This window comes from Castanea sativa, chromosome 6, assembly GCF_040712315.1.
Source record: "Castanea sativa cultivar Marrone di Chiusa Pesio chromosome 6, ASM4071231v1".
Classification (NCBI taxonomy): Eukaryota; Viridiplantae; Streptophyta; class Magnoliopsida; order Fagales; family Fagaceae; genus Castanea; species Castanea sativa.
Genome location: NC_134018.1, coordinates 23,159,811 through 23,187,425, shown reverse-complemented (window position 1 = coordinate 23,187,425; position 27,615 = coordinate 23,159,811). Strand labels below are relative to the sequence as shown.

Here is a 27,615-nt window from a genome sequence, read left to right as displayed (position 1 = left end):
ATGATATTCCTTTTCAAAATAAAAAACACAAACAAAAAAGAAAAACAAAGAAAAAACAATGAAAGGCGAAATGAACCAAAAAAGAAAAAAGAAAAATCATAGCCGTGAGGCTAAACGAACAGAGCCATGAGGTTAAACGAGGCCATGGGGCCGTGAGGTTAAGTAAGGCTGGGAGGAGGGGCCGGCGGCAGTGCGTGAGAGCTTGAGAGAGCGAAAGAGGCGTTGCTGAGATTGAGATTTAAGAGCTTAAGAGAGAGAGAAAAGGGCGACTGAGTGAGAGGAGAGTTAGAGATTTAGTAGTTAGGGTTTTCTAAGGTTATATATATATATATATATATTCAGGGCTTTTCATAATTTTTCTCTGGTCGGATCCAAGTTCGAGCTCTAGGCGAATTTCACTAAAACTTGTATACGACCTGAACCCGCTTTGGGTTTATACCCGACCCTATTGTTTCTTATGTCGGGTAAAACCCACCCATTAAGGTTGGGACGGACCGGGTACCCGTGGGTGGGTGGCGGTACTTTTTGCCATCCCAATCAAAACCTTCCCGAATCCATTTTCTTCCGTTAAAAAAAAGTGGCTACCTCTTCTTGTTCTTCTTCAACCCACCACTGCATTAAAGTCTTATAATTTCCAGGAATAACGATGTCTGTCTACAAAACCCTCCTTAAACCCCAAAAAAATCCTCTCTACTTTTCAGTCAAAACTCTTCCAATTTCCTCACGCTTTTACAGTACAAACACCTCCACCACAACGCCTTCTTCACCCCAAGAAAACAAGAAACCAATAGATGTTATTTTCAAAGAAGCTGTTGGGTTATGCAAAAAAGCAGAAGGGAATTGCGAAGGTGAAAACAATAATGAATTGAAGAGCAGATTGAGGGAACTGGAGAGAGAGGTGATAGAGTTGAGAGCGAATTCAAATGTGAAAAGGAAGGAATTGAAGAAAAGTAAGAGTTTATATGCAGTGTTTACGAATCAACCTGGATACGGTGAAAGGAGCGTGGAGAGGACAGGGGAACAAGTGCCAGAAGTTTATAATGAGCTCTCGCCAGATATGGAATTGTTTGTGAATCATTTATACAAGGAAGGGTATTTCAACAATGCCAATTTCTTGCGAGGGAATAAGTTGGAATTCGGTTGTTTCCAGAGTCGGTATGGCCGGGATTTTATTAAGTTTGCGGCCGAGAAGTTTTCCCTGGACCATCAAGAAATTGCAAAGTAAGATGGTTTTTTGTTTTTACTTTATGCATTTTCTTGCTTTTATTTGTTTATATTATATATAGGTTGTCTTTGATTTTTGCTGTGTATGGTTTTTGAGAATAGAATGGAAAATAAGAAGAAAAATGTGAAGTTCTGTATCTTATATAGAGGTCTTCGCTTTGCTAATGTGCTCCGGCTCTAAAATGTAAAAACATCCCTTTTCCTTATAATATAGGCATATCAAGGTAATGGGTGAAGTTATGGGTTCAAGACCCACTAGGTGTATAACTTACCGATAAAAAAAAAAGGTTCTTTAGAATTTTTAGCTTAATAAGAACCTTTTTAAAAATTGAAGCCTGAAATATATTTGTCTGTCTGTGTATTGTCAGAACTAATGGTGTAATTTTAGTTCCAACATGCCAATAGGAAAAGCAATATAAGAAGTACTTTTGAGTTTATTGGCTGAAGAACATAGTACGATTGTTAGTAAATACTGGTAGATTGGTTGGTTATTTAGTTCTTTAAACAGATTTGTAACCTTGCATATACAAATTAAAACATTTACAAAATCTGAACAATTGTAAATCGCAGAAGAAAATTAGAAAAGCATTTCATAAAATCTCTTCTCTAAAAATAAATGTGATGAATAGTTCCATATGGCACTTCAACTGCGCCCCCCCCCAAGAGGTTGGAGGATAAGGTGTGAACAAACCAAAAAACCAAAAAGAAAAAAGGGGGAGGGAGGTCAATTGTAATTTGTAACTCACAAGTAATCAAGTTGACTCTTGAAGCTTAAAAAGGGGAGGCTTGGGGATCTTGGACGACGAAAGCAATCACAGAATCATTTGTTGCATGGTAGTGGAGGAGTGTAAAAGGGTTGTGGGATTCCTTCTCCCATTTTATCTATTTTAAAATAGGAGATGGTAGAAAATTGTGTTTTTGGTATGGCCATTGTTCTAGTGAATTTACATTTTCTTACTTATTTAGTATAGCAGTAGATGATGAATGTTGGGTTTACTCATAATTTTCTGAGGAAAAAATTGGAATGTCACAATTTTTAGTTCTGTGAAGCATTTGGAGGTCAAGTCAGTTGAGTTTTTCATATTCTAACCTTCCTTTAGGACAGGGGAGGATAGATTGAGTGGGAGACTAAACAAGAATGGTAAATTTGAAATTTAGTCTTTATGAGCCACCTCAATGGCCATTAGTGGGTGGATTTTCCTTGGAATACTATTTGGAAGGCTAAGGTACCAAGAAAAGTAGCATTATTGGGTGGACCATTTTGATATGGACAATTGACAAACTAAAAAGGGGTATAATTATTGTGAATGGATGTTGTATGTGCAAATCTTGTGGTGAATTAATCTTGTGGCCAATGAGTGTGGTCTGTAGTTTTCACTTTATTTGGCGTGCACCAAGTGATGCCTTGAAGGGTTATAGCTGCATTTGTTTAATTTGGTGAGAGAAAGGAATAGTCATACCTTTGGTAATAAGTCACATGCCAAGAACTCTTTGAAAGACATTTTCTTAAGTCCCTTATGTGGTTGGATAGGGACCTTGAAATTTGCTTTGTGTTTCGTGTTCTGATTTCATAGCTTTGTAAATTTTTAGTTTATAATTTGATGTTAGAATGTATTGCAATTGTCCTTTGTATGTATTTTTTCTTTGAATGGAAATTTTAATTATAAAAAACATAAAGCTTAAACAGTAAAATAACAAGTAACTTTTTGAGCTTTATGTTCTTTATAATTAAAATTTTAGATTATGGTTTCAGTTTATTTATGGTTTGAAGGTTAATTTGGGAAAATCTAAATTGGTCCTAGTTGGTGACGTGCCAGGGGTTGAGGCCTTGGTTGTTATTTTGAGGTGTAAGGTGACCCAACTACCTATGACATGCCTGGGTCTTCCTTTAGGCTTCCATTTTTAAAGTGAAAGCTGTTTGGAATGGTGTTCTTGAGAAAATCGAGAGGCGCTTTTTTGGATGGAAGAGGATTTCCCTCTCTAAAGGGGGTCTCCTTACATTGATAAAGAGCACTCTGTCTAACCTACCCATGTACTACTTATCCTTGTTTCCAATCCCGATGAGCATCATGCCATATTGAAAAGACACAGACTAACTTTCTATAGGGAAGGGTGGGAGATGAGTTTAAGTACTTCTTGAACAGGAATGTTGTGTTGTGAGTAATGATGGGGTGCCTAAAGGTCCTGCTAATTCAGGGAAGAAAGTTCTCAGAGAGCTTAAGGGGCTGGCTCTATTGTAAACTATGATGGTTTATTCTCTAGAAGGAGTAACAGAGATTCTTTGAATGGTTTGGGGGTGGTAAGTGTTTATAAATGAATTTTTATGTCTTTTATCTTGGAATGTTAGGGGACTTAACAACCCCCGTAAGCTAGAAGTTTGCAAGAATCTTCTCAAGGAATGGAAATGCAATATTGTTTGTTTCTAGGAAACTAAGTTGTCTACTATAGATGTTGCTATTGTTCATAGTCTTTGGGGTAGTCCTTTCATAGATTGGGTTGTATTGGATGTGGTTCAGACATCAGGAGGGGTTCTGCTGGTTTGGGATAAGAGGGTTTTTGAAAAAAATTGACTTTGTGGTAGGACAATTCTTTGTTAACGTCTTATTGAGAGGGGTTGTGGATGGTTTTGTTTGGACATGTACAAGAGTTTATGGCCCAAATGAGGATAGGCAGTGGGCTGCTTTGTGGGAGGAACTTGCTTGTGCACGTGCTAGGTGGACCATGGCATGGGGTTTGATGGGTGACTTTAGCATTATTAGATATCTGAGTGAGAGACTTGGCTATGAGTCTTTCAGCCTAGCTATGTTTGCTTTTTCAGATTTCATTGAAAACATTTACCTTGTTGACCTCCTGTTAAGGGAGCTTCGTTTACCTGGTTTAAGGAATCTGCGACACCTTCTATGTCAAGAATTGACAGGGCTCTGGTTTCATTGGACTGGGAGGAACATTTTAGGAATGTTTCTCAAAGAGTGCTCCCCTGTGTTATTTCTGATCATTGCCCACTCTTGTTGGAAGCTGGTGGTTTGTGTAGGGGTCATTGCGCTTTTAAATTTGAGAAAATGTGGTTGAAAGTTGAGGGTTTTGTTGAGAGTTCAGCAATGGTGGAACGGGTACTGTTTTGTGGGCTCTCCAAGTTTTATTTTGGCTCAAAAACTAAAGGCTCTGAAAGTTGACCTTAAGAGGTGGAATAGGGAGGAACTTGGAGATTTGGCCTTTAGGAAAAATAGTTTGCTGTCTGAATTATTGGGGTTAGATGCTATTGAAGAGGTGCTAGGTCTCTCGAATGAGGAATAGACTCATCGTATACAGATTAGAGGGGATATTGAACATTTAGCTTCTTTGGAAGAGATATTCTGGAGGCAAAAATCACGTGTCTTGTTTGTAAAGGAAGGGGACAACAATACTCGTTTTTTTTCATATATTAGCAAACTCCTATAGAAGAGCTAATCAGATTAAACATTTTGAGGTGGATGGTGTTGTATATGAGGATGAGTTGGATGTGCGATCTTGGGTGGCTTATTTCAATCAGAATTTGTATCAAGAGACTGATACGAGACGCTTCTATGGACGGGTTGGATTTTTCTTGTCTTGAGGAGAAAGAGATGTCACCCTCTCTAAGGAGGAAGTCATTTAGGTACTGTAGGAAATGGAGGGAGATAAAGCCCCTAGTCTTGATGGATTCACCATGGATTTTTTCCACAAATGTTGGAGTGTTGTGGAAAGGATGTAATGGCCACTGTTACCCGATATCTCACTATCTAAAACTGATACCAAACCAGTTTCCCACCTTAATACCCTTCAACTTTATCGAATCATGGGGGCAGAAAGATTTCTTTCCGTTTTGATGCAAAGTTTTTCTCTTTTTCCTTCAATGGTGGGCGACCTAATTCGTATGCTATACATGAGAGCAGTCGGCATGTCAAGCACACTATTTGGCTAGGACGTAAAGGATTTGAGTGGATCCTTTCTTGTTTTGCTTATATTTGTGACTGGGCTCCGGGGAAAGTTTTTCTTTACAAACGTTTCCGGGAAAATAATAAGTCGTTGGAATCTTATGGGAGATCGAATAAGGTTGGCATTTTTGTGGCCATAGCTGAATATTATGGTGGGGCTCGCCGAGGGTGTGTTATGATACCAGCAAGCACTAACCGTTCTGGATGGTCTTTGTTTCACAAAGTGTTAGGCCTCTTCTTTTCCGGTGACAAATCAAGGCCAGGTAATGGAGGTGAGATCGGTGTTCTTCCGCCAGCCAATGGTGGTCGGAATAGGCAAGCTGGGTATAATTATGGGAGCCAGCAGAAGTTTAGGAATTTTGAAATTTTTGGAGATAAATTAGGTAATAACGTGATTTTGGTGATTCTACCAAAAATTGTTTTAATGGCAGACCCACACTTGCATTTATTTTTAAGTTGGCTGCTGAGAATATGGCCTTGAGAATTTTTAAATCTGAAGATGGGAAGAGAAAGTGCTTTAGGCTAAAGCCCAATGAAGTCACTAAGTATGGGCCTTTAAATGTAGAAGCCCGAGAGCCCACTCCTATTTTTAGTAGATTTGACTTTGTTGGGCTGGACAAGGCCCATACGTCGGCTCCAGAAGACCCTCAAGGCGAAGGGCCTTTAGTCCAACCCTTAGCCCAACAAGTAACCCAGCCTTTAGACCAGCCTTTAGCCCAACCGTTGTATGTGTTGGGGTCTCAAGTTCTAAAGCCGATGGAGAATCAGTTGGGCGAGAGCGAGTCTCGGGCAAGGTAGTCAAAGGCGAAAAGCGCCCTTAAAGCGCCAAGGCCTTGTATCGGCCGAGGCGACAAGGCGCCAAAAGGTGCTAGCCCGAGTGAAGCGAGGCGCCAAATTCTAAATATTGTTACTTTACATATAGGGTTCCAATCTAATGTATTTGATGTATTAGAATATTATATAAACAAATCTGATGTATTAGATTATTATATAAACAAATCTGACTCCATTCCTAATGTATAGGAGCTGGTCTATAAAACCAGTTTGTGGGTTTGAATCCCAACTAAAAAATTAGTCTCCATCCGAATATCAACGGTCAACTAAGTCTAGATAATTATCAAATATCAACTAAGTCTATATATTAACCATAAATCACCATTTAAAAATTAGTCTTTATCCAAATATCAACTAAGTCTGAATATTAAACCAAAATATTGTTCATAGCTTCATATTAGAAAGAAGAAAAATCCTAACAAAACATTGAAGATTGAACTTCATGACTATCTATGACAAAACAAAAGCATTTGAAGATTGAACATTCTGCCTATTAGATTGAACATTCTGCCTTAGCCAATTTAATAGCCTGAATGTGGTTGTTAGTTTTAATCTAAAGGTCATCATCAGACACTTCACTCAAGTTTCCATCACTTTCATAGCCACTTGGAACCAGATTTATAACCATCAACATTCTCTTCCTCGGTCTCATCGGAATCAACATCTTCCTCTTCAATATTTGGTTGTGATATTGCGGCCTTTGAGCTTGCCCCTTGATTTTGTTTGGAATCTAGTGTTCTTCCTTGGAACTACACCCCATGTCAAACTATCATCATCAAAAACCAACTCATATTCAACATTCATAGATGGTTCAACACCCATTTCCCCCAACAACCATTCATTACTTTCTTTTTTTTGGATAAGTAAGATGTTTATTGATATCAAAAAAGGAAACACCCTAGTACACAGGGAGTGTACAAGGGTTAAACGATCAAGAACAAAAATTACAAGAATCTAAGAAATCAAGAAAAGATAAAAATGATTGGTTCCACAAAGCAATCAACCAATCTATAAGGGTTTTAAAGAAAAATAGCTTCAAGTCTGAGATTGATCTCTCCTAATCTTCAAAGCACCTGCTATTTCTCTCTCTCCAAAGACACCATAATAAGCAATGTGGAACAATCATCCATATATACCCATTTCGATGACAACCAAATCTGTCTTGCCAACATGCTAATAGCCCCACTACAGATTGCGGCATCACCCAGCTAACTCCAAACAATCCAAACACCATTGCCCACATATCCATTGCAACTGGACAATGGAGAAAAAGATGATCAACCGATTCACCATTGCACTTTCACATGTAGCATCAATCCAATATCCAAACCTTCCTTTTTCGTAAATTGTCAATCGTTAAGCACTTCCCCAAAGCAGCAGTCCAAACAAAGAAAGCAACTCGAAAAGGAATTTTTTGTTTCCAAATACTTTTCCAAGGAAAACAACAGTCATTAGAGCCCACTAAGAGACTATAATAATCCTTAACCAATAAACCCTTCTCTCTATCAAGTTTCTAGCACATCTTATCCTCGCCGAACCCTTTCACTGAAGTACCATAAATGGTATCCATGAAACCAGCCAGTGCCTCTGATTCCCGATCATGCATACCCCTAAAGAAACTTACATCCCAAAAAATGACTACATTATCAAGCTTCATAAGCTCAGCCACACTAGCCTCCTTGTCTCGGCAAAATCTATACAATTCCGAATAGCTGACTGCAAGGGAAGTCTCACCACACCAATGGTCTTGCTGAATTGATCTCATGTTTCCTAAGCGCAACCACTTTTTCTGGCTGTAATGTTACAAAAAGAATCCATGGGACCTTTCAATTTTTTAGACTTTGGCATTAATTTCACAATTTTCACTTAGGTGCTACTGCCAACCCTCTCTTACAAGAGCATGATTTTTTCCCTTTTTGGATAACTTCTACTTCCTCTACCTCATCATCATCTACATCCTCAATTTCAATCATATTATCTATATTATCAAAATCAGGCATCTTGTCATAGTTCTCCTTCTCACTCTTCTTCTCTACCATATACTGCGCAAGCTTTTCTCTAACTTGATCAGGACATTTTAAACACTTTGTACTGTTTTTAAAATTCCCTACTTGATGCTACTTTGCTCTATGTATCCCTCCCTTTGTGACTTTATTACAAAAGAGGCAAGTCACTGCATTTTTGTCTTCAGCATTAGCTATATAATTATATTTCATCCCGGGTCTTTTCTCCTCCCATTATCTGAAGCCATTATACATATAAGAAAATAAAACCCAATACAATACATTTAATAGGATTTTATATTAAGCTAGCTATGTATCATTTACTATGGTTTAAGCTCTAATGTGGCGTTTGGTACAGGGGAATCCACATTACTCCTGGCATCTAGATTCCTAATATTCCTGGGAATGTAGCTATTTTTATGTTTGGTTTCATTGGGAGATTCCTAGGAATGTGAGATGATAGTATTTGGTGTATTCCCAAGAATCTTAAATGAATTATTTATTTTTTCCCATTCTATCCTTAGATTTGAATGTGAACTACCAAGTCCTTTAAAAGAAAATCTTTCTCTAAATAAATAATGAAAAAAATTCAATATAAACTATTAATTAGTCCTTTAAAAAAAATATCTTCCTCTAAATAAATAATGAAAAACAAAATATAAACTATTAACAGTCTCCTTCAAACTTTTTTTTCCACACGTAAAATCTAAATAGAACTTTGTTAAAAAATATATTAACAGAGTTGTTTATCCTGTTTATGTTGTTTTGTCGGAAAAAGATAAAGACAAGAGAGAAGATATTGATAATTTGTTTTATATTTTATCTTAATTGCTTAAATGATAAGGAAAAAATGTTAAAATTGTCAATTTATAAAAAAATACAATTTCTTTTAAGCTTGGGAATCTGGATTCCCATATGTTTTAAAGGGAATTCACATTCCTACTGAGAGGGGTTTAAAGGGAGAATCCAGATTCTTCTGGCATCTGATTTCCTAGCATAATTTGCAACCAAACATGAGAATTTTTTAACATTCCTAGAAATCCTAAAACATTACCCCATACCAAACGCCACATAAAAATTAAGTGAAGTAATGACTAATGAGTTTGAGAAAAAGATATGGGAGAGTTGCTGTAAGACAGTTAGACTAGAGAAGGGTAAAGGAAAAAAAAAACAGAGAAAAAATAGAGAAGGAAGAGTTGTTAGAGATAGTCAGAGTCCAAGAGAGAAGGGTAAGGGGGAAAAAAAAACAGAGAAAAAACAGAGAGGAGAGAGTTGCTTGAGACAGAGAATCTAAGAGAGAAGAGAAAAGGGGGAAAAAAAGCAGAGAAGAAATAGAGAGGAAAGAGTTGCATGAAAGTGTGGACAAAATTACCAAGGCATTGAAGTTGCATGCTCTGAAAGTGTGTAAAAAAAAAGCTAAAAGAATAAGAAAATATTACCTGATGTTTGTTGATTGCTGGCAGCCACTGGCCCACTCTCTTCCAAACTCTAGAAGAAGACGAAATACCCACTGCTTTGCTCTGAAAGTTGATGAAGAGGAGTGGTTCTCGAAATTTCTTATTGGTTCTTTTGTTTTATCTTTTGTTTTATGCTTTTTTTATATTAATTTATTTGATATAGCGGGTGACAGCTTATCCCCACCGAGGTAACAGTTTTAAAACCAACCATGCACCTCTTTAAATTTACAAAACATGCCATTAATGGCTTTAAATTGCAAAATTCAGTCAGGCGCTCGCCTCTCGCCTAACAAAATATATCTGGGCGATCGCTTAGGTTCCAGAGGCGAGCACCTCACTAAAGGCGCCTCGCCTCAATGCCTTTGAGGCGCTTTTCTGGCACCTTGCCTCGCCTGGGCGCCTAGGCGAGCGCCTGGAACGCCTTTGACTACACTAGTCTCGGGATTTGCCTCCGGTAGAGAGAAGAGTGGGTGAGAGCTCAAGTAGTGATGGGATGATGCTGGGGAGAGCTTTTGGTGATCTAGAGACTAGAAAAGTCTTGGCGTCAAGGTGTAGCTCTGACGCAATTAATCTCGACTTCGGCAAGGTTGTTTTTTATGTGGTCACGGGCTCCAGCGCCGAGGTAACTCATGGAATAGGGAATTGAGACTTTGGGTTCACTGGTGATATGGAGGTTAGCTTGGCAATGGCGGCGATTAAGCCTCCGTTTCTGAAAGAGGTGTCGCCGATCCTTTGTCGGCACCCATGGGTGGTTTAAAATAGATTCTCCTCTCTCAGACTTGGGTAATGGGATGAAAGCTAAGTTTGGGGAAGGGGAAGCTCATGAAGAAGAACAGAGTAGTCACCCATGATGATACGACGCAACAGAGGTCAGTGGATTCTGTTGGGGAATTTCAGACAGATTCTAGGCTTCACCTTCTACCATGGGAGACTAGTGGGGTGGATGACCGTGGTTGTGGCAGTGGAGAGAGATAATTGTGTGTTGGAGTGTGTACCTCTGTCTTGGTGGGAACCCAATGAACTCAGAGAGTTGTTGCCGGTTTAGGATTCTGTAGAGGGAACTCAGGTGACAGAGTCTGGGCCACCTTCAAATTGGATATCCCAATTGATGAAAAATTTCTGTAATATGGTGGGTTTCCCTATTGTGAAACATGAAGCTCAATGTTTGGCTTTGTTTCGCCTTTTGGAACAGGAATGTCTCAAGGTGATTGATGATGGGGTGTCTAAGTGACCTGCAAACTCAGGGTCACGAGGTCTCAGGGAGCTTAAGAGGCTTATTTCTAATGTTAATTATGACGGTGTCTCTTCTAGGAGTAGGGGCAAAGCTTCTTCAACTGTTGTGGGGGTTGTTGATAGTTTTAAATGACTCTACGACTGCTTTCTTGAAATGTAAGGGGACTTAACAATCCTCGGAAGAGAGAGGTTTGTCAGAATCTTCTAAAAGAGTGGAAGTGTGATATTGTATGTTTTCAAGAAACGAAAGTATCTTTTATTCGGAGTTTATGGGGTAGTCCCTTCATTGATTGGGTTGTTTTGGATGCTATGCAAACTTCGGGAGGGGTCTTGCTGATTTGGGATAAGAGGGTTTTTGAAAAGTTGGATGTAATTATTGGATAGTTTTCTATCAATGTCTTATTGAGAGGAGTGGTGGATGACTTTGTTTGGGCTTGTATAGGTGTGTATGGCCCTAATGACAATGGACAGAGGTCTACTTTGTGGGAGGAGTTATCACAAGTGCGTGCCAAGTGGCCCATGGCATGGTGTTTAGTAGGTGATTTCAATATTATCAGGTACCCAAGTGAAAGGCTAGGTTGTGAGTCTTTTAGCCCTGCTATGTTTGCATTCTCGGATTTTATAGAGAGTAATTCTTTAGTGATTTACCTTTAGAGGGGGCCTCCTTCACTTGGTTTAGAGATTCCGGTCTTCCCTCTATGTCAAGAATTGACAGGGCTTTGGTTTCTCTAGATTGGGAGGAGCATTTTGAGAATGTATCCCAACGGGTGCTTTCTCGTGTTATCTCAAACCATTGCTCGCTTTTGTTGGAAGCTAGTGTTGTTTGACGTGGTCGAAGTGCCTTTAAATTTGAAAATATGTGGTTGAAAGTTGAGGGTTTTGTTGATAGTGTTAAGCAATGGTGGGTTGGGTACAATTTTGCCGGCTCTCCAAGTTTTATTTTGGCACAAAAATTGAAGGCTTTGAAAGCAGATTTAAAAAAGTGGAACAGGGAGGAGTTTGGTGATTTGACTTTTAGAAAGAAGAACTTGCTGATTGAGTTAATGGGTTTAGATGCGAGAGAGGATTTGGTAGGTCTTTCAAATGAGGAATAGATTCTTCATCTTCAACTCAAAGGAGACATAGAACAATTGGCTTCTCTTGAGGAGATTTCCTGGAGACAAACGTGTTGGGCCTTGTATGCAAAGGAGGGCGATAATAATACTCGTTTCTTTCATAGATTAGCAAACTCTCATAGAAATGCTAATCAAATTAAGAGGATTGAGGTGGATGGTGTTCTTTATGAGGATGAGTCTGATGTGCGCTCTCAGTTAGTTCTCTTTTATCAGGGGTTGTATAAGGAAATTGAGGTGGGGTGTTCTACTATGGATGGGTTATATTTTGCATGTATTGAAGAGGATGAGAGGTTATCCTTAGAGAAAGAGTTCACAAAGGAGGAAGTCATCCAGGTCTTAAGGGAGATGGAGGGTGATAAATCCCTTGGTCCTGATGGTTTCACCATGGTTTTTTTTTCACAAATGTTGGAGTGTTGTGGGAAAGGATGTTATTGATTTTTTTGATTATTTTCGTCAGCACTCTGTGTTTGAACAGTCTATGAATGCTTCGTTTCTCACTTTAATTTCTAAGAAGTGTAATGCCGTTAACATTAAGGACTTTCGCCCTATCACTTTGGTGGGTAATGTGTACAAGCTGCTGTCCAAGGTGTTGGCTAATAGGCTGAAGGCGGTTTTGGATAATCTCATTTCTGAGACTCAAAATTCGTTTGTTGGCAGAAGACAGATTTTGGATTCAGTGCTCATTGCAAATGAATGCTTGGATAGTAGGTTGAAGAGCAGATTACCAGGTGTGGTTTGCAAGCTGGAGGCTTTGTTTTATCTGTTGGGCCGGATGGGTTTTGGGTTGAAATGGAGGGAGTGGATTAAGGCTTGTGTTACTTCTGTCCATTTTTCTGTCCTAATAAATGGATCCCTTGAAGGTTTTTTCAAAAGCTCTCATGGGTTGAGACAAGGAGATCCATTATCTTCGCTTTTGTTTCTCTTGATAATGGAGGTTTTAAGTATATTTTTGAAGAAGACAGAGGAGTGTAATCTTATTTGGGGTTTTCATGTGGGAGCAATGAATTTTGTTGGTGTGCGTATTTCCCATTTGTTATTTGCTGACGACACTATCTTATTTTGTGATGCCTCTAAGGAACAGATGTTATCCATAAGGTTGGCGTTGTCTTGTTTTCAGGCTTTTATGGGTTTGAAGGTCAATGTTGGGAAAAGTGAGATTGTCCCTGTTGGGGAGGTGAATAATCTAGATGCACTGGCTAATATTCTTCAATGTAGAGTGGGCAGTTTGCCTATGAAATATTTGGGGATGCCGTTGCGAACTTCTTTTAAGACAACTTCAATTTGGAATCCTATTTTGGAGAAGATGGAAAAGAAACTATCAAGGTGGAAGCGTCTCTATTTATCTAAGGGTGGTAGGCTCACGTTACCGAAGAGTACTCTCTTAAGTCTCCCAACGTACTTTTTATCTCTTTTTACTACTCTTAAAGCTGTGGCTGCTAGATTGGAAAGTATTTAGAAGAATTTTCTTTAGGGGTCTTCTGAGGGGAGCTTCAAATATCCTTTGGTGGCTTGGGAAAATGTGTGTTTACCCGTCGAATTGGGTGGTTTGGGGATAAGAAGTGCGGTGTCATTTAATCAAGCTTTATTAGGGAAATGATTATGGAAATATGGTCATGAAGTTACCCATCTTTGGCGGAGAGTTATCTCCACAAAATATGGTGAGGGTCAAGGGGGTTGGAGCACTAAAGTTTGCAAGAGGACTCATGGATGTGGCCTTTGGAGAAGCATTCATGAAGGGTGGGAGAGCTTTTCTAAGCATCTGTCTTTTGTAGTGGGTGAAGGCACTCGTATCCGCTTTTGGCATGATAGGTGGATTGGTGATAATACCCTAAAAGATCTCTATTCTGAGCTCTGTTTGTTCAGCTACCAAGGATGCTTGTATCTCTGAGGTTTTGTGAATTCCAGAAAGGTGTACCGTTATAGTGTGGGATTTAAGGTTTTATAGAGCTTTTGAAGATTGGGAGCTAGTTGCATCTTATTCTCTACTTCAGTTTATCCAAACTTGTATTCCTCGGGGTGATAGGAGAGATACTCTTTGTTGGCGGCTAAAAGGTGATGGTAAGTTTTACACCTGGTCTTACTATCATGCAATTTGGGGTATTTTGAATTCGTTGTTTCCTTGGAAGGGTGTTTGGAAACCAAAGGTTCCTAAGCGAGTGGCTTTCTTTTTGTGGATAACTGCTCATGATCGGATCTTCACTTTGGATAATCTAATGCTTAGGAGTCGCCTTTTGGCAAATCGGTGTTGTATGTGTTGTTGTGATGGGGAGTTGGTGGACCACCTTCTTCTTCATTGTCCTGTTACTCATTTCCTATGGACTTTTATGTTTCAGGCTTTTGGTATTCATTGGGTTATGCCAAGATCGGTGGCGGGATTGTTATCTTGTTAGCATCAGTGGCTTGGGAAGCATGATTCGAACATTTGGAATTTGGTTCCAGGGTGCTTAATGTGAATTGTTTGGTTGGAACGTAATCGTCGCTTCTTTGAGGACGATGAGAAGACGTTGGATGAGATAAAGGTTTTATGCTAGCGTAGCCTTTTTGAGTGGTCTCGTTAGGGTTTTACTGATTTTTCTTCTCTCTCTGAGTTTATGTCTTCCCTTAGATTAGTTTCTTGATTACCATATTTTTGTTTTGCTGTTTGTTTAATTTTTTTCTTGTTGTTCATCATCATGAACAACTTGTAATTTTCCTTATTTTCTCATTAATAATAGTTCTCTGATTACCTATAAATAAAAAAGGATGTAATGGCTTTTTTTGAACACTTTCACCAGCATTCTATGTTTGAATAATCTATGAATGCATCCTTTCTTACTTTAATTCCTAAGAAGAGTAATGCTTTGAATATTAAAGATTTCCGGCCAATTAGTTTGGTGGGTAGTATGTACAATCTTTTATCCAAGGTGTTGGCTAATCAATTGAGGGCGGTGTTGGACAATCTCATTTTTGAGACTCAAAATTCCTTTGTGGATGGGAGGCAAATTTTGGATTCAGTGCTTATTGCCAATGAATGTTTAGAAAGCAGGTTGAAGAGTCGGTTACCGGGTGTAGTTTGCAAGCTTGACATTGAAAAAAGCCTATGATTATGTAAATTGGGATGTCCTGTTCTATTTGTTCAATAGAATGGGTTTTGGGATGAAATGGAGTGGATGGATTAAGGCATGTGTCACTTCTGTCTGTTTTTCAATTCTCATTAATGGTTTCCCTGAAGGTTTTTTGGGAAGCTCCCGGGGTTTGAGACAAGGTGATCATTTATCCCCTCTCCTTTTCTTTTTGATTATAGAGGTCTTAAGTAGGAAGACTGAGGAGAGTGGTTTGATTCACGGTTTTCATGTGGGACTGGTGAATTCTATTGATGTATGCATCTCTCATTTGTTGTTTGTAGATGACACTATCTTATCTAGGGAGTAGTTGTTGTCCATTAGGTTGGCCTTGTCGTGTTTTCAAGCATTTACAGGTTTGAAGGTGAATGTGGGGAAAAGTGAGATTGTCTTTATTGGGGAGGTGAGTAATATGGTTGGTTTGGGTAATATCCTTAGATGCGGGGTGGGTACTCTACCTATGAAATACTGGGGGATGTGACTAGGTAATTCTTTTAAGACAGCCTCTATTAGGAATCCCATTTTGGAGAAGATGGAGAAGAAATTATCAAGGTGAAAACGCCTCTATTTATCAAAGGGTGGTAGGCTAACTTTATTGAAGAGTACTCTTTGTAGTATTCCAACTTAGTTCTTATTATTGTTTACTATTCCTAAAGCTGTGGCTGCTAGGTTGGAAAGAATTCGGAGAAATTTTTTATGGGGATCTTCTGAGGAGCGTTTCAAATATCTTTTGGTGGCTTGGGACAAAGTTTGCTCACCTATTGAAATGAGTGGATTGGGGATAAGAAATGTGGTGTTCTTTAATCAAGCTTTATTAGGAAAGTGGCTGTGGAGGTTCGGACATGAAGTTACTCATCTTTGGAAGAGGGTTATTTCCTTTAATATGGGGTGGGTAAAGAGGGTTGAAGTACTAAAGTTTGTAGGAGGGCTCATGGTTGTAGTTTGTGGCGTAGTATCAGCAAAGGATGGGAGAGCTTTTCTAAGCATTTCTCTTTTGTAGGGGGTGATGGTACCCAAATCCTCATCTAGCATGATAGATGGGTTGGGGCTGATCCCCTTAAAATCATTTATCTTGAGTTATATGTGATTTTAGCTAATAAGAAAGCTTGTATCTCTAAGGTGTTGTGTCATCAGGAGGGGGGACATGTTAGAACTTGGAACCTGAGATTTTATAGGAAATTCCAAGACTGGGAATTAGCTGCATCTTTCTCTCTACTTGCTTTTATTCAAGCTCGTCTTCCACAAGGAGTAGGCAGCAACACTCTAAGTTGGGGCCTTAGTGGAAACAATAAGTTTGATGCTTGCTCTTTTTATAACGAGTTACGGAAGGCTCCTAACTGTATTTTCCCTTGGAAGAGCATTTGGAAAGCAAAGGTTCCCAAAAGGGTGGCTTTTTTTCTTAAGGACGGCTGCTCATGATCACATTCTTACTTTGGATAATCTCATGCTTAAGGATCGCCCTTTGGCAAATTGGTGTTGCATGTGCTGCTGTAGTTGGGAATCTGTGGATCATCTTCCTATTCATTGTCCTGTAGTGTACTCTTTATGGGTCCTTGTGCTTCAGGCTTTCAGTATTTAGTGGGTCTTGCCTAGCTTTGTGGAGGGGTTATTATTTTGTTGGAGTTACTGGTTTGGGAAACATAATTCAGATATTTGGAATTTAATTTCAGGCTGTTTGATGTGGACTATTTGGTTGGAAAGTAATCGTCGTTTCTTTGAAGATTCTGAGAAGATGTTGGTTGAGTTAAAAGACTTGTGCCAGCGTAGACTTTTTGATTGGTCTCGGTGTTGGGGTTTTACATATGGGATTTGGTCATATTTAGTAAGAGTATGTTAGGGAAGTGGCTATGGAGGTATGCATTGGAAAAGGATGCCTTGTGGAGAAGGGTGGTAGATTCCAAGTATAGCAGCATGGGGGGGATGGTGTTCTAACCGTGTGCAAGGGCCATATGGGGTGTGCCTTTGGAAGAGTATCAACAAGGGGTGGACACTTTTCGTCGATTTTGTTAGCTTTAAGGTGGGGGAGGATTCTTCTGTTAGGTTCTAGCATGATCAATGGTGTGGGGGACTATCTCTAAAAGATAGTTTTCTAGAACTCTATGGTATTGCTTGTAATCAGGGTGCTTCAATAGTAGAGTTCCTATCTTTTTCAGGGGAAAGTTAACACTGGAATGTAAGTTTTAATAGATTAGTGTAAGATTGGGAATTAGAGTCAGTTGCCTCCTTTATGGACATGATTTATTCAACTTCAATGAGACAGACTGTGTTGGAAACCTTCTTCATGGAGGATCTTTGAAGTTAAATCCTATTATAAGGTGCTGCATTCTACAACTTAGCTGTCCTTTCCTTGGAAGTCTTTGTGGAAACCCAAAGTTCCAACCCATGGTAACTTTTTTCTTTGGACTATGGCATTGGGAAAGATTTTGACTGTTAATAATTTGCGAAGGTGCTGAAAGGTGTTGAATGTTGTGATTGATTGGTGTTGCACGTGTAAGAGGGATGGGGAGACTACTGATCACTTACTTTTACATTGCCCTGTTGCTAGAGTGTTGTGGCACATGATGCTCTCACTCTTCGAGGTTCATTGGCTTAAGCCAAGTAGTGTTAAGGAGCTTCTTGCTACTTGGATGGGAAAATTCAGCAGGCATAAGTATGTGGTGATTTGGAGTATGATCCCTCATTGATTTGTGTGGGTCTTTGGGGTGAGCGGAATGCTCAGACCTTTGAAGGGAGTGAGAGATCGATTTCAGAATTGAAGCTTTCCCTATTCTAGACTTTGTTTGAAAGGACCAGTGCTTTGGAAGCTTTCACCTTTACTTGTTTGCCTGACTTGCTTGATAGTTGTACTTCTATGCATTTTAGTTGTCTCTTTGATGGGTCCTTAGCACATTGCCTCTGTGCTTTGTTTCATTGCACTATCTCTCTTTTGAACGAAGCATTATTACTAATACAAGAATAAGGGTAAATTTTAGTAACTTACCCTGAAGTTTAGAGTAATGCCAACTAGGTCCAAGAAATTTCAAAAGCAACTTGATCCCTAAATATTGTTAGGCCCAATAGTCATTCTGACCCCTCTTCTCTCTCTCCTCTCACCGATTCTCCTGTCCCTCTCTCTCTTCTATCTTTGTGCGTGCTAAACCCAGCCAAACCATACCAAATCAATGAGACCATCACCTCATCACCATTGTTATAATGCCCACCACCGCAAACAACTCTTACATGCACCCACTACTTTAGGTACATATACACAGAGCATGCACATCAAAACCCATTTTAAAATCAACTCCAAAATCCCATTTTCCAAACCCTAAAAGCCAAGATCCTCGAAATCAAAAACACCTAGTATTTTACAAATCCAAGTCACAATCACTACTTTCTATTTTCACACTTTTTTTTTTCATATTTAATATATTTTTCATTATTTATCCCAAAAAAAAAAATCACTAAACTCGTACAACAAACAAAAAACCCTAAACCCGTACAACAAACAGAAAACCCAATCCCTAACTTAATCAAACCAAAAACCAATCACAAAACCAACCAAAAAAGGTGGTTTGGCCATAAAAAAGAAGAAAATAAATGAGAAAAAAGAAGAAAATAAGAGAGAAATAAGGAGGAGAAGGCAGCGCCCAGCAGTGCGGTGGTGTCGTTGAGCTCAACAGCCATCGTGGTGGCATGGGCTTCATGGAGCTCGGTCATGGCTGAGCTTGAGAGAGAGAGAGAAACAAGAGATAGAGAGAGCCACCGTGGTGGTGGCTCACAGCATCTATGGCTTGCTAGCAGTAGCCATGAGGTTTTGGGAGATCTAAGTTTAGGGTTAGTGATAGGGAAAAAATGTATTGACCCATTGCAAATTAATTAATTACCCAAGTTAATTAATTAGGTTCAATTACATGCAATAGCATAGTAGCACAAACAAATCACCAATTATACTAAATGCAGCAGAAAATAAATTTGATACGGGTGATTTGCTTACGAATGAGGAAAACCATCGAAGCAAAACCCCACCAGATGATTTTAAGATTACCACTCCCAAGAATCCACTATTATCAATCACAAGCAGTTACAAGTATAAGGAATCTTACCAAACCCTCTGGCTTATCCTGAAATACCAACCTACAGTTAAATTCTAACCCCAAAACCCAATTGGACTTATATTGTAGCAGTGATCTTTCCGTTCAATGCATGAATCCCAGTACGTGACTAACTCCTTTGCATGAATCCCAGTATGTGACTAACTCCACAGCAACCCTTTGATTGATGTAGTTGATTTGCAACAGTTTCACATAGAAACACCAATAAGATCTTCAATGATAGTTTGAGAGATTTTGCTTGGTTACAGAACTTAAAGGCGTACAAGAAACGCAACAAGAATTTTTTCTTCTGTAGGAGGAGGTTAGGGTTTCAAAAAGAAAACCTTATGAAGCACTCTAGGATTAGTTTCCTCTTTTTCCACCTCCTTGTTTAAATAGGAGCTCAATGGGCTCTCTTATTCCAAATAAGTATACACAAACCTTGGGCTTTCTTTATCCAATAAGGATTATACAAACCCATAAACAAATAGCCTTTTAGAATAAAAACGTTGTTGGCTATAGTCTGAATCCCGTAAGCTCAATAGATCGAGATATGTGTCAAGCTTTAATGAATCTCGACAGATCGAACTTCTGTTGAAGAGGTATCGAGACCTATAGATTGCACTTTTTTTGAGCAGTTTTTGAGTAATCTTCATGTTTTCAATGTAACCACTTGTAATGATCATCTTAAACCTACTTAGATTTACCCAAATACAAGTAAAGTGCGTTTTGTCAAAGGATTAGCCAATTACATAAAATATGTCTTTAACAGTTAGGGAAATGATTAGATAAGTTGAGATGAGATATGAGAGAGGAGAGAGAAAAGATAGGGTCAGAATGACTAACTGGCTAACGGAATTTAGGGACCAAGTTAGTCAGTTTTGAAATGTCTTGAACTTATTTGGCATTAGCCCAAACCTTAGCGTAAGTTACTGAAATTTACCCAAAAAATAAAAGTTGACTGTATTTTTTATCCTCTCTATCCTTGCTGGTGCAAGATACTAGTGATTTGGGAGTGTCAAATGCGAACTGAAGTGTTTAGGTCCTGACTTTGACATATGACTTAGAAATTTATCATGCAAGGTTATTATGTTCTTTAATTCTTTAGTTACATTGCAGGTCATGGTTATAATAATAGGTTTAGGAAGACCTTTGGTGGAGGATTTTCATTCTTTAAGGACTTTGTGATGATAAGCTCTAGCTACAAGACCCCAAAATTGAAAACTGCTGAATCCCTTCCAACAAGGTGAATCTTGGAACCTCATGTTGTTCCTTAATACCTATGACTCAGATGTTGGTATTTTTTTTTTTTTCTTTAGATGTCCACCTTGTCTACACTTGCACTCGTCTTTTTGGATTTTTTTTCTTTTCCAAATTGTTATAACTTGTCAGAATAACTTATTGTTTTAACCAGCACTATAATAGCCGATATGTTAGAGCTTATTACATGTGATGTGTTTTAAGAAGAGGAACCTTAGCATCCCTGAATATGTGCAATGTGTACCTGTATGCTAGTGAGGGTGTAGCCACCATTTTTTCTAATTGCTTGGTTGTTATTATGAATTTCCAGAGACATTTCTGAATATGTGGATGAGCTAGTATCTCCCACCCATTCTGGCTCAGATTTGCTACCTTAGTATGGTTTCTGATTCTGCCCTCCAACTGTGGTTGTTATCAATTTTCCTATGCTTGCAGTGATATATTTGTATGGTTATTAGAGAGAGAGAGAGAGATTCTGGGATTAAGTTCTTTAAAAAAGAAACCTATCTCATTGGAGTCTGGTACTTTTTTGGATTCTTCCATTCAATTGGAAGTGAAACCAATCGCTTATGCCTTATGTGAAGTCTTTCTGATGTTTGGAATGCAGTGGGTGATGCCAAGGATGGTTGTTTCTCTTCTTTTTGCATGGAGGAATATTTTGGGGATACACACTCTTCTTATGTTTGGAATATGGTGCTAGCCTGTATGATCTGGCTAATTTGGAGGGAATGTTCGAGGATGTTGAGAGATCGATTGATCTTTTGAAATCTTTGCTATTTGGGGCTTTGTTTGAGTGGTCTCATATTTGGGGTTTTACGCAATGTATTTCTGTTTTTGATTTCCTTCAGGCTGCTTCTGTTTCTATTTGATTTGTTTGTAATTGTTTCAAGTATAGTTTGTTCATCATCATAAACAAGATTTTTTTTTTTTTTTTTAAATGAACAAACTGTATGAGATTGAAGTCAGGTTCTTGTTTGAATTCTTCCATGCAATTGTCTCTAGATGGAACATTGCCCATTGTTGAATTTTGTTTTTGTTTCAATCGGAGCTTGTGTTGTTATCTCCATGAAATCAGTATGGGTGTCATTTTTAGGGGAAGATAGGCCCAAGCTTAAATCTTATAGATGTGTTCTTTGCGTTCACTTCAAAGGAGGTAAGCTTCCCACATTATTTGATTTTTTTTTTTTTTTTGTCCGCTCCCATTGCCCCATGAGAAGGTAGTCTTGCACTGTTTGTGGTTGAGCATCAAAAGCTCTTCTTGGCTTAGTTTTTAGGAATTATTATCCAATTTATAGCTTGCTGAACAGTGCATGTATGAAACTTTTTCTTCCTAAAAGTGGGCTTTTGCTGCTCATAAAAGGAGATGGAGCAACAGTGGAGATGTTTAGATGATAGCTCTATTATTCCTCAATACCAAAAGGTTTAATTTTGAAATAGATAATTTAGGTCAGCTAAACTACAGCCTTGTGCTGCCTTTTGTTATCCTTAATGTAGGTATGATCATCTCCGAAAGCTTTGGTGGTCAAGAGTTTTAGGACTTCATTAAGTGTTCATCTTCTTTAATTGATTACAGCAGAAAACTGAGGCTTTGAATTTCTTCAGTAGACCCACTTACAAGAACATGCTCATAGCAATGACATAATAGTGTAGTGTTGCTCTGCAATCTTGTTCTGTTGCCTACTTCCATGATTTTCTACTAGTCTGGTGAAACTGCTGAGAGAGAAAATACTAGACTATAAATCATACACATGGGTTTTTGGTATAGCTTGTTTGCAGAAATTCTGTATAGAGTATGAGATATTGATAGATACAGTAAAATACCTCACTTTAAATATTCCGAGTTGCAGCATGAAGATAATTAATGTATTTATACTTGGTCCTTGGAGAAACCACTTCAAACTGACAATACAATTGAGCATATTAGTTAAGTGTTCTAGTTCTTGGAATGAACCCTATTTCTGAGATAAATCTCAGTGGCTGAGCCTATCTATAGTTTGATGTCTGTGTCTGGTATTTAAAGGCCTAATTTGAATCAACAGTCCTTGATTCCTCAACTTGGTCAGTCGTTCTATGCTTTGCTAATCTCTAAATAAATATGTGAACTTGGTTGATGAGAATCCCTACAGCATATTAGGAGAACATAGATAGGCGTACTTAGGAAATTGGTAAGTGACTATGAGGTATTAGTTGGTAAAATGTTGCTAGCTCATTCTAATGGTTGTTTGAGGTGATGGTTGGTAATGTTTTTTCACCATTTTTGTTTTAGTTGGTAATCTTTTCTTGTATCCATCCAAAGTGATTTGTACTGTCTAATTTACGCAATCAAGGAGCTCAAGTGTAGTTGAAGAAGCTAAATTTGTCTGTTATTCTGCTAGGCTACTCATTGTCATTAAAAGATACTGCTATTGCAAGGACATGGCTGATTAACTACATGTATAGAAGGGTACTATGCATGATCAAAATTGATTTTATGGGGGGAGTATGCTCATTGCATGTAATAATTTAATTCTGAAAATCAAATTGAATAATCTAGAATCAAATTTGACTAGGATCTCACATGCTTTTAGTGATAAAAACCTTGTCATATTGTTTGTTCAGAATGCTCACATTTTTTATTGATGAACTATGCTTTCACTGACTGATTGGTTGAGTGTCTCCTTTCTCAACCTTAGGGATAGGCTTTCCAGTTCTTTATTTTGTACTTATCATAATGACAATGAGTATTGGTTTTGAAGAATGAGGTTTTTTCTTTAAACTAGTTTGGAAGAATCTCTTCCAACATATTATGTAGCAATCAAATGATCGACCATGTGTATTGTAGTTCCATAACTCATTATGTGATTTCAACAAGTTGCATGACTATTAAATCAGCCACATGATTAAAAATACACGTTGGATGATTGTTTTAATTGCTATGTAGTTTATTAGTTGAACTTTCCTCCAAATTACTTTGGAGAATAAAAAGTTTGTCCACTTTTTAAGTTATCTAGTTTAATTTTTATTTTTTAAAAGGTTGATACAAATTATTCAAGTTCCTATTAATAACAATAAAACCGAGCATCTTGATAAACTTGAATTTTGGATTCACAGATGGTTATCAGGAAGTGACCTGAAAAAGGTTGCCCTCTTTGGTTGCCCTTCACTTACAAAAAAGAATGTTTTTGCTGCTAAAAGACTGCGAAAGTTTTTTGAGATTCAAGAAAACACTGTAAGCTAATTTCTCATGACTCTTTTACCTTCTTTTATTTCATCTCAGTATTCAATGTAAAATTTATAATGTTATTTTGTTCTTCAAATTTTCTGTTCACCCTTAGGTTTGTAGTAAATGCGTTCTAAAACAGTCGTGCAAGTTTGTGAATCAGAGTGTGTGGAAAGGTGACACCAAGAACTTAAACTTAGCTGTTGTGATGAGGGTTATCATTTTGTATGCTTTGGAGTTGGTGCGACCAGAGCTGGAAATGCCCAATGAAATACAGGTTTCTGTCAGTAGATTGCTGAAGGAAGTTGTGAAACTAAGCCAAACTATGTCATGAAATGAGAGCATACTTGCAGGATCTGCATGTCTTTCCGGGTAACGGAGGCTTAAATCACACTGTAATTGCGTTCCTCCCATTTATCATATGAATTCTACACACTTCCTCCCCCATTCTTTACAGGGCCAATAATTATAAGAATAGAATCAATGTGAGTAAACCTTCTCCTGGGGATCAAGAAATTATTATGGCAGTGTGCACTAATCAGAAATTCATTTTTCAGATGAGGGTAATTCTACCATACCCCTTTTTTTTGGTGGGGGATGCAGTACCCACTAGTAGGCAATCTTGATGCAGGAGGCAATGAGAAAACATATTTATTATATTTGATTTGATTTTCTGTATCAAGAGCAATTTTGTAATTTTATAATATTCTGGAATGGGATGTACTAACAGTCCATTAGATCTCCTTTGAGGCATTATTTTAAGTTTCGTTATTTAGTTGGGCTTAGTAGTAAAAGCTTGAGTTCAAGTAGTCTTATTAGGGTTTTAAGAAATCCTAATTCGACTAGGATTAGGTATTAGTCTTCTATTTAAATAGTTGTACTTTTTATTAAATTAATTATTAATGAATTTTTTCGAAATTTAAGAGCTATGTTTCTTTTCTTTTTCTTTTTTTCTTTTTTTTTTTTTTTTTTTTTTTATGGTTTGTGTGATGCAACCTTCTCCGAGGTGTGATGCCAAGGAACCCTAGTTATGATGATTAGGAAGTGTAGTTGTGATTCTTAGAATTTACCTGTTTTATTTAATTTTACTATTCATAGTTACTATTCACATCACTGTTTACAGCTACCCAAATCTTGATTTTCACCTTTGTTTTCATTCTGAAATCCTACTAATCATTGTCCCCTTTAGATACCCTATAATCCCTGCTATTTTCTAGTCTACTCCCCACCAAAACCTAACCCCAATTCTTCAAAACCCAAGTTATACCAGATTTGCCTTGATTTTCTAAATCAGAGTTTGTTGTTCCCCCTTGTTCTACATCAAACCTGTTATACCAGGTTACTAAAACATCACATTTGATGGTTTATCCTCACATTGTGCAGTTCTTACATCACATGTGGTTGTTTTTTTGTCGCATTTGATGGTTTCCTTCTTTTTCACATTTGATGGTTTCATCCTTACACTGTGAGGTTTCAACATCATATTTGACAAAATTTTTGTTACATTTGGTGGTTCTCTTTTTTTTTTTTTTTTTTTTTTTTTTTTTTTTTTTTTTTTTTTTTTCCTCACATTTGACAGTTCTATCCTCACATTATGCAATACTAATATCACATATAACTGTACTTTTGTCACATTCAGTGATTCATTTTTTTTTCTCACACTTGATCGTTCCATCCTTACATTGTATAGTTTCAACATCGCATGTGACTGTTTTTTTTCTCATTTGATTGTTTTGTTTTCTCACATTTGATGGTTCCATTGTCACATTCGGTAGTACCAACATCACATTTGACAATACTTTTGTCACATTTTGTAGTTCTCTTATTTTATTTTATTTTTACATTTGACAGTTCCATTCTCGCATTGTATAGTACCAATATCACATATAATTATACTTTTGTCACAGTTGGTAGTTTCTTTATTTTTTTTCTCACATCTGATGGCTCCATTGTCACATTAGGCAATATCAATATCATATCTAAATGTACTTTTGTCACATTCAGTGGCACATTTTTCTTTTTTTCACATTTGACAATTCCATTGTCACATTGGGCAATACCAACATTAATTCTAACTGTACTTTTGTCACATTTAATGGTACCATTATTTTTTTTTTCTCACATTTGATAGCTTCATCGTCACATAGGTTAGTACCAATATCATATCTGACCACACTTTTGTCACGTTCGGTGGTACCATTTTTTTATCTCACATTTGACAGTTCTATCATTACATCACGTGACAAAAATACCTCTCGAAACTCTAAAAATTTATTGGAATACCTTAAAACTTAAAAAATGACTGATATATCCTTAGAACCTAAAAAATTACCGAAATAATTCTAAAACCTAAAAAAAAAAAAAATGACCAAAATACCTTGAGAACCTAAAAAATGACCTAAATAACCTTGAAACCTAAAAAGTGATTGAAATGCCCTTAGAACCTAAAAAAATGTCCATAATGCAACTAAAATCTAAAAAATGACTGAAATACTCATAGAACCTTAAAAATGACCAAAATGACCCTAAAACCTAAAAAAATGACCGAAATACTTTTAGAACTTAAAAATTGACCTTGAAATCTAGAAAATGACTAAAATGATCTTGTAACCCAAAACCTGATTGAAATACCTTTAGGACTTAAAAAATGATTGAAATACTCTTGAAATCTATAAAATGACCAAAATACCTCCTAAAAGCCTCTAAAATTACTGAAATACCCTTAGAACTTAAAAATGATAGAAATGACCTTGAAACCTAAAAATGACTAAAATGACCAAAAGGCTGAAACCTAAAAAATGACTGAAAAACCCTTAGAACCTAAAAAATTACTAATATACCCCTAAGATCTAAAAAATTACCAAAATACCTCTGAAACTTAAAAAATGACCAATTACCTTTAGAACCTAAAAAATTATTGAAAGACCCTTGAAATCTAACAAATGACCAAAATATCCCCTAAAACTTTTATTTACAAGACCAAAATGACAATAAAATTTTATATGAGCACTCTACTTGCTCCTCCCCCCACCCCCCGCGCGAAAAAGTCTCAGTGGAACTTATAAATTTTCTTTTGTCATTAAATTGTTGTATTTTGTTGTATACTTATTGAAATGACATATGGCGGTTCCTTTATTTTCGATATCACATTGGTCAGTACTAAATGATATTTGGCAATTCCTTTATTTTTTTTGTAGTCATATTGGTTGGTTCTTACAAAACATTATTTATTATCACCTAATGTCCCTAAAGATTGATGTGGCTAATAGAGAAAATAATAAATAAATAATTAATTAATTAATTGTCATGCAACTTAAGATGCCACGTGTATTGCCACGTGACCTAACTAATTTTTTTTATAATATATAAAAATAATGTATTTGAATTCTCTCTCTCTCTCTCTCTCTCTCTCTCTCTCTCTCTCTCTCTCTCTCTCTCTCTCTCTCTCTCTCTCTCTCTCTCTCTCTCTCTCTTGGCATTTGCGATATTTAGTTATGAAAATTTAAATTTCACATTTTTATCAAAATATATTAGATTGTATAAATAGTTTTGGTATATCTACCATTCATTCGCTCTATCTACTTCTTCAAGTATCTCATTGGAATGGGTGATTCAAACTGTCATTGTTCATCAATTTTAATAAAACCCATGACAGTGATTTTGTACAAGTTCCAAAATAGCATCATCATCTTCATCATCATCTTCATCTCAGATCTCAAAGTTAAAGAAAAAAATGTTTTATATTATTTATTTTTTGTATAATAAAATTAAAGGACAAATGGGTCAAAAACATTTTTAGGTGATTTACTTACAAAGAACTTTTTTTTTTTCAAGCAAAGACGTACAAAAAACACTAGCAAAGTAAACACAACCTAGCTATCGTAAGGTGATTTAAATTTTCTTATTTTACACTCTTTTTGATGATTGGTCTGTTCCTTACTTTTTTTTTTTTTTTTTTTTATTTGTTAGAAAAACTAATCTGAGATGTGGTTTTGACATAATACCATAGGCATCGAAATGCCTGCAATAACTTTTTTTTTTTTATGTACTATTTTAATTTAAAAGCGTAGCAAACTAACAAGTAATAATCTCCCGCACGACTGAGAAGTTGTTTGTATCTCCCACACGGCCAAACTAATTGGTTTTGGTCTTACTGTATACGT

At 37.2% G+C, this 27,615-nt stretch overlaps 1 protein-coding gene across 2 annotated transcripts; it reads left to right on the top strand.

Annotated features, from left to right (window-relative positions):
• Positions 1–504: 504 nt before the first annotated feature.
• LOC142638938 (uncharacterized) lies at positions 505–24,360 on the top strand. 2 transcript variants are annotated; one of them, XR_012845090.1, is made up of 4 exons: positions 505–1,221; positions 23,344–23,461; positions 23,568–23,847; positions 24,010–24,315. XR_012845090.1 is itself a non-coding variant. In XM_075813016.1 (3 exons), exons 1-3 carry the CDS (start codon positions 647–649, stop codon positions 23,784–23,786), a joined length of 912 nt encoding a protein of 303 aa, XP_075669131.1. In that variant the 5' UTR covers positions 506–646; the 3' UTR covers positions 23,787–24,360. The 2 variants fall into 2 exon arrangements, 1 of the variants encoding a protein (XP_075669131.1); XM_075813016.1 differs by having other exon boundaries at positions 506–1,221; positions 23,568–24,360.
• The last annotated feature ends 3,255 nt before the right edge of the window (positions 24,361–27,615 follow it).

What these genes read in the sequence shown, in the direction of transcription:
- LOC142638938 (XM_075813016.1), top strand. Translation starts at nt 647, where the DNA reads ATGTCTGTCTACAAAACCCTCCTTAAACCCCAAAAAAATCCTCTCTAC. An exon ending in GACCATCAAGAAATTGCAAA is followed by an intron (nt 1,222 to 23,343) that starts GTAAGATGGTTT and finishes TTGGATTCACAG; the next exon opens with ATGGTTATCAGGAAGTGACC. An exon ending in TTGAGATTCAAGAAAACACT is followed by an intron (nt 23,462 to 23,567) that starts GTAAGCTAATTT and finishes GTTCACCCTTAG; the next exon opens with GTTTGTAGTAAATGCGTTCT.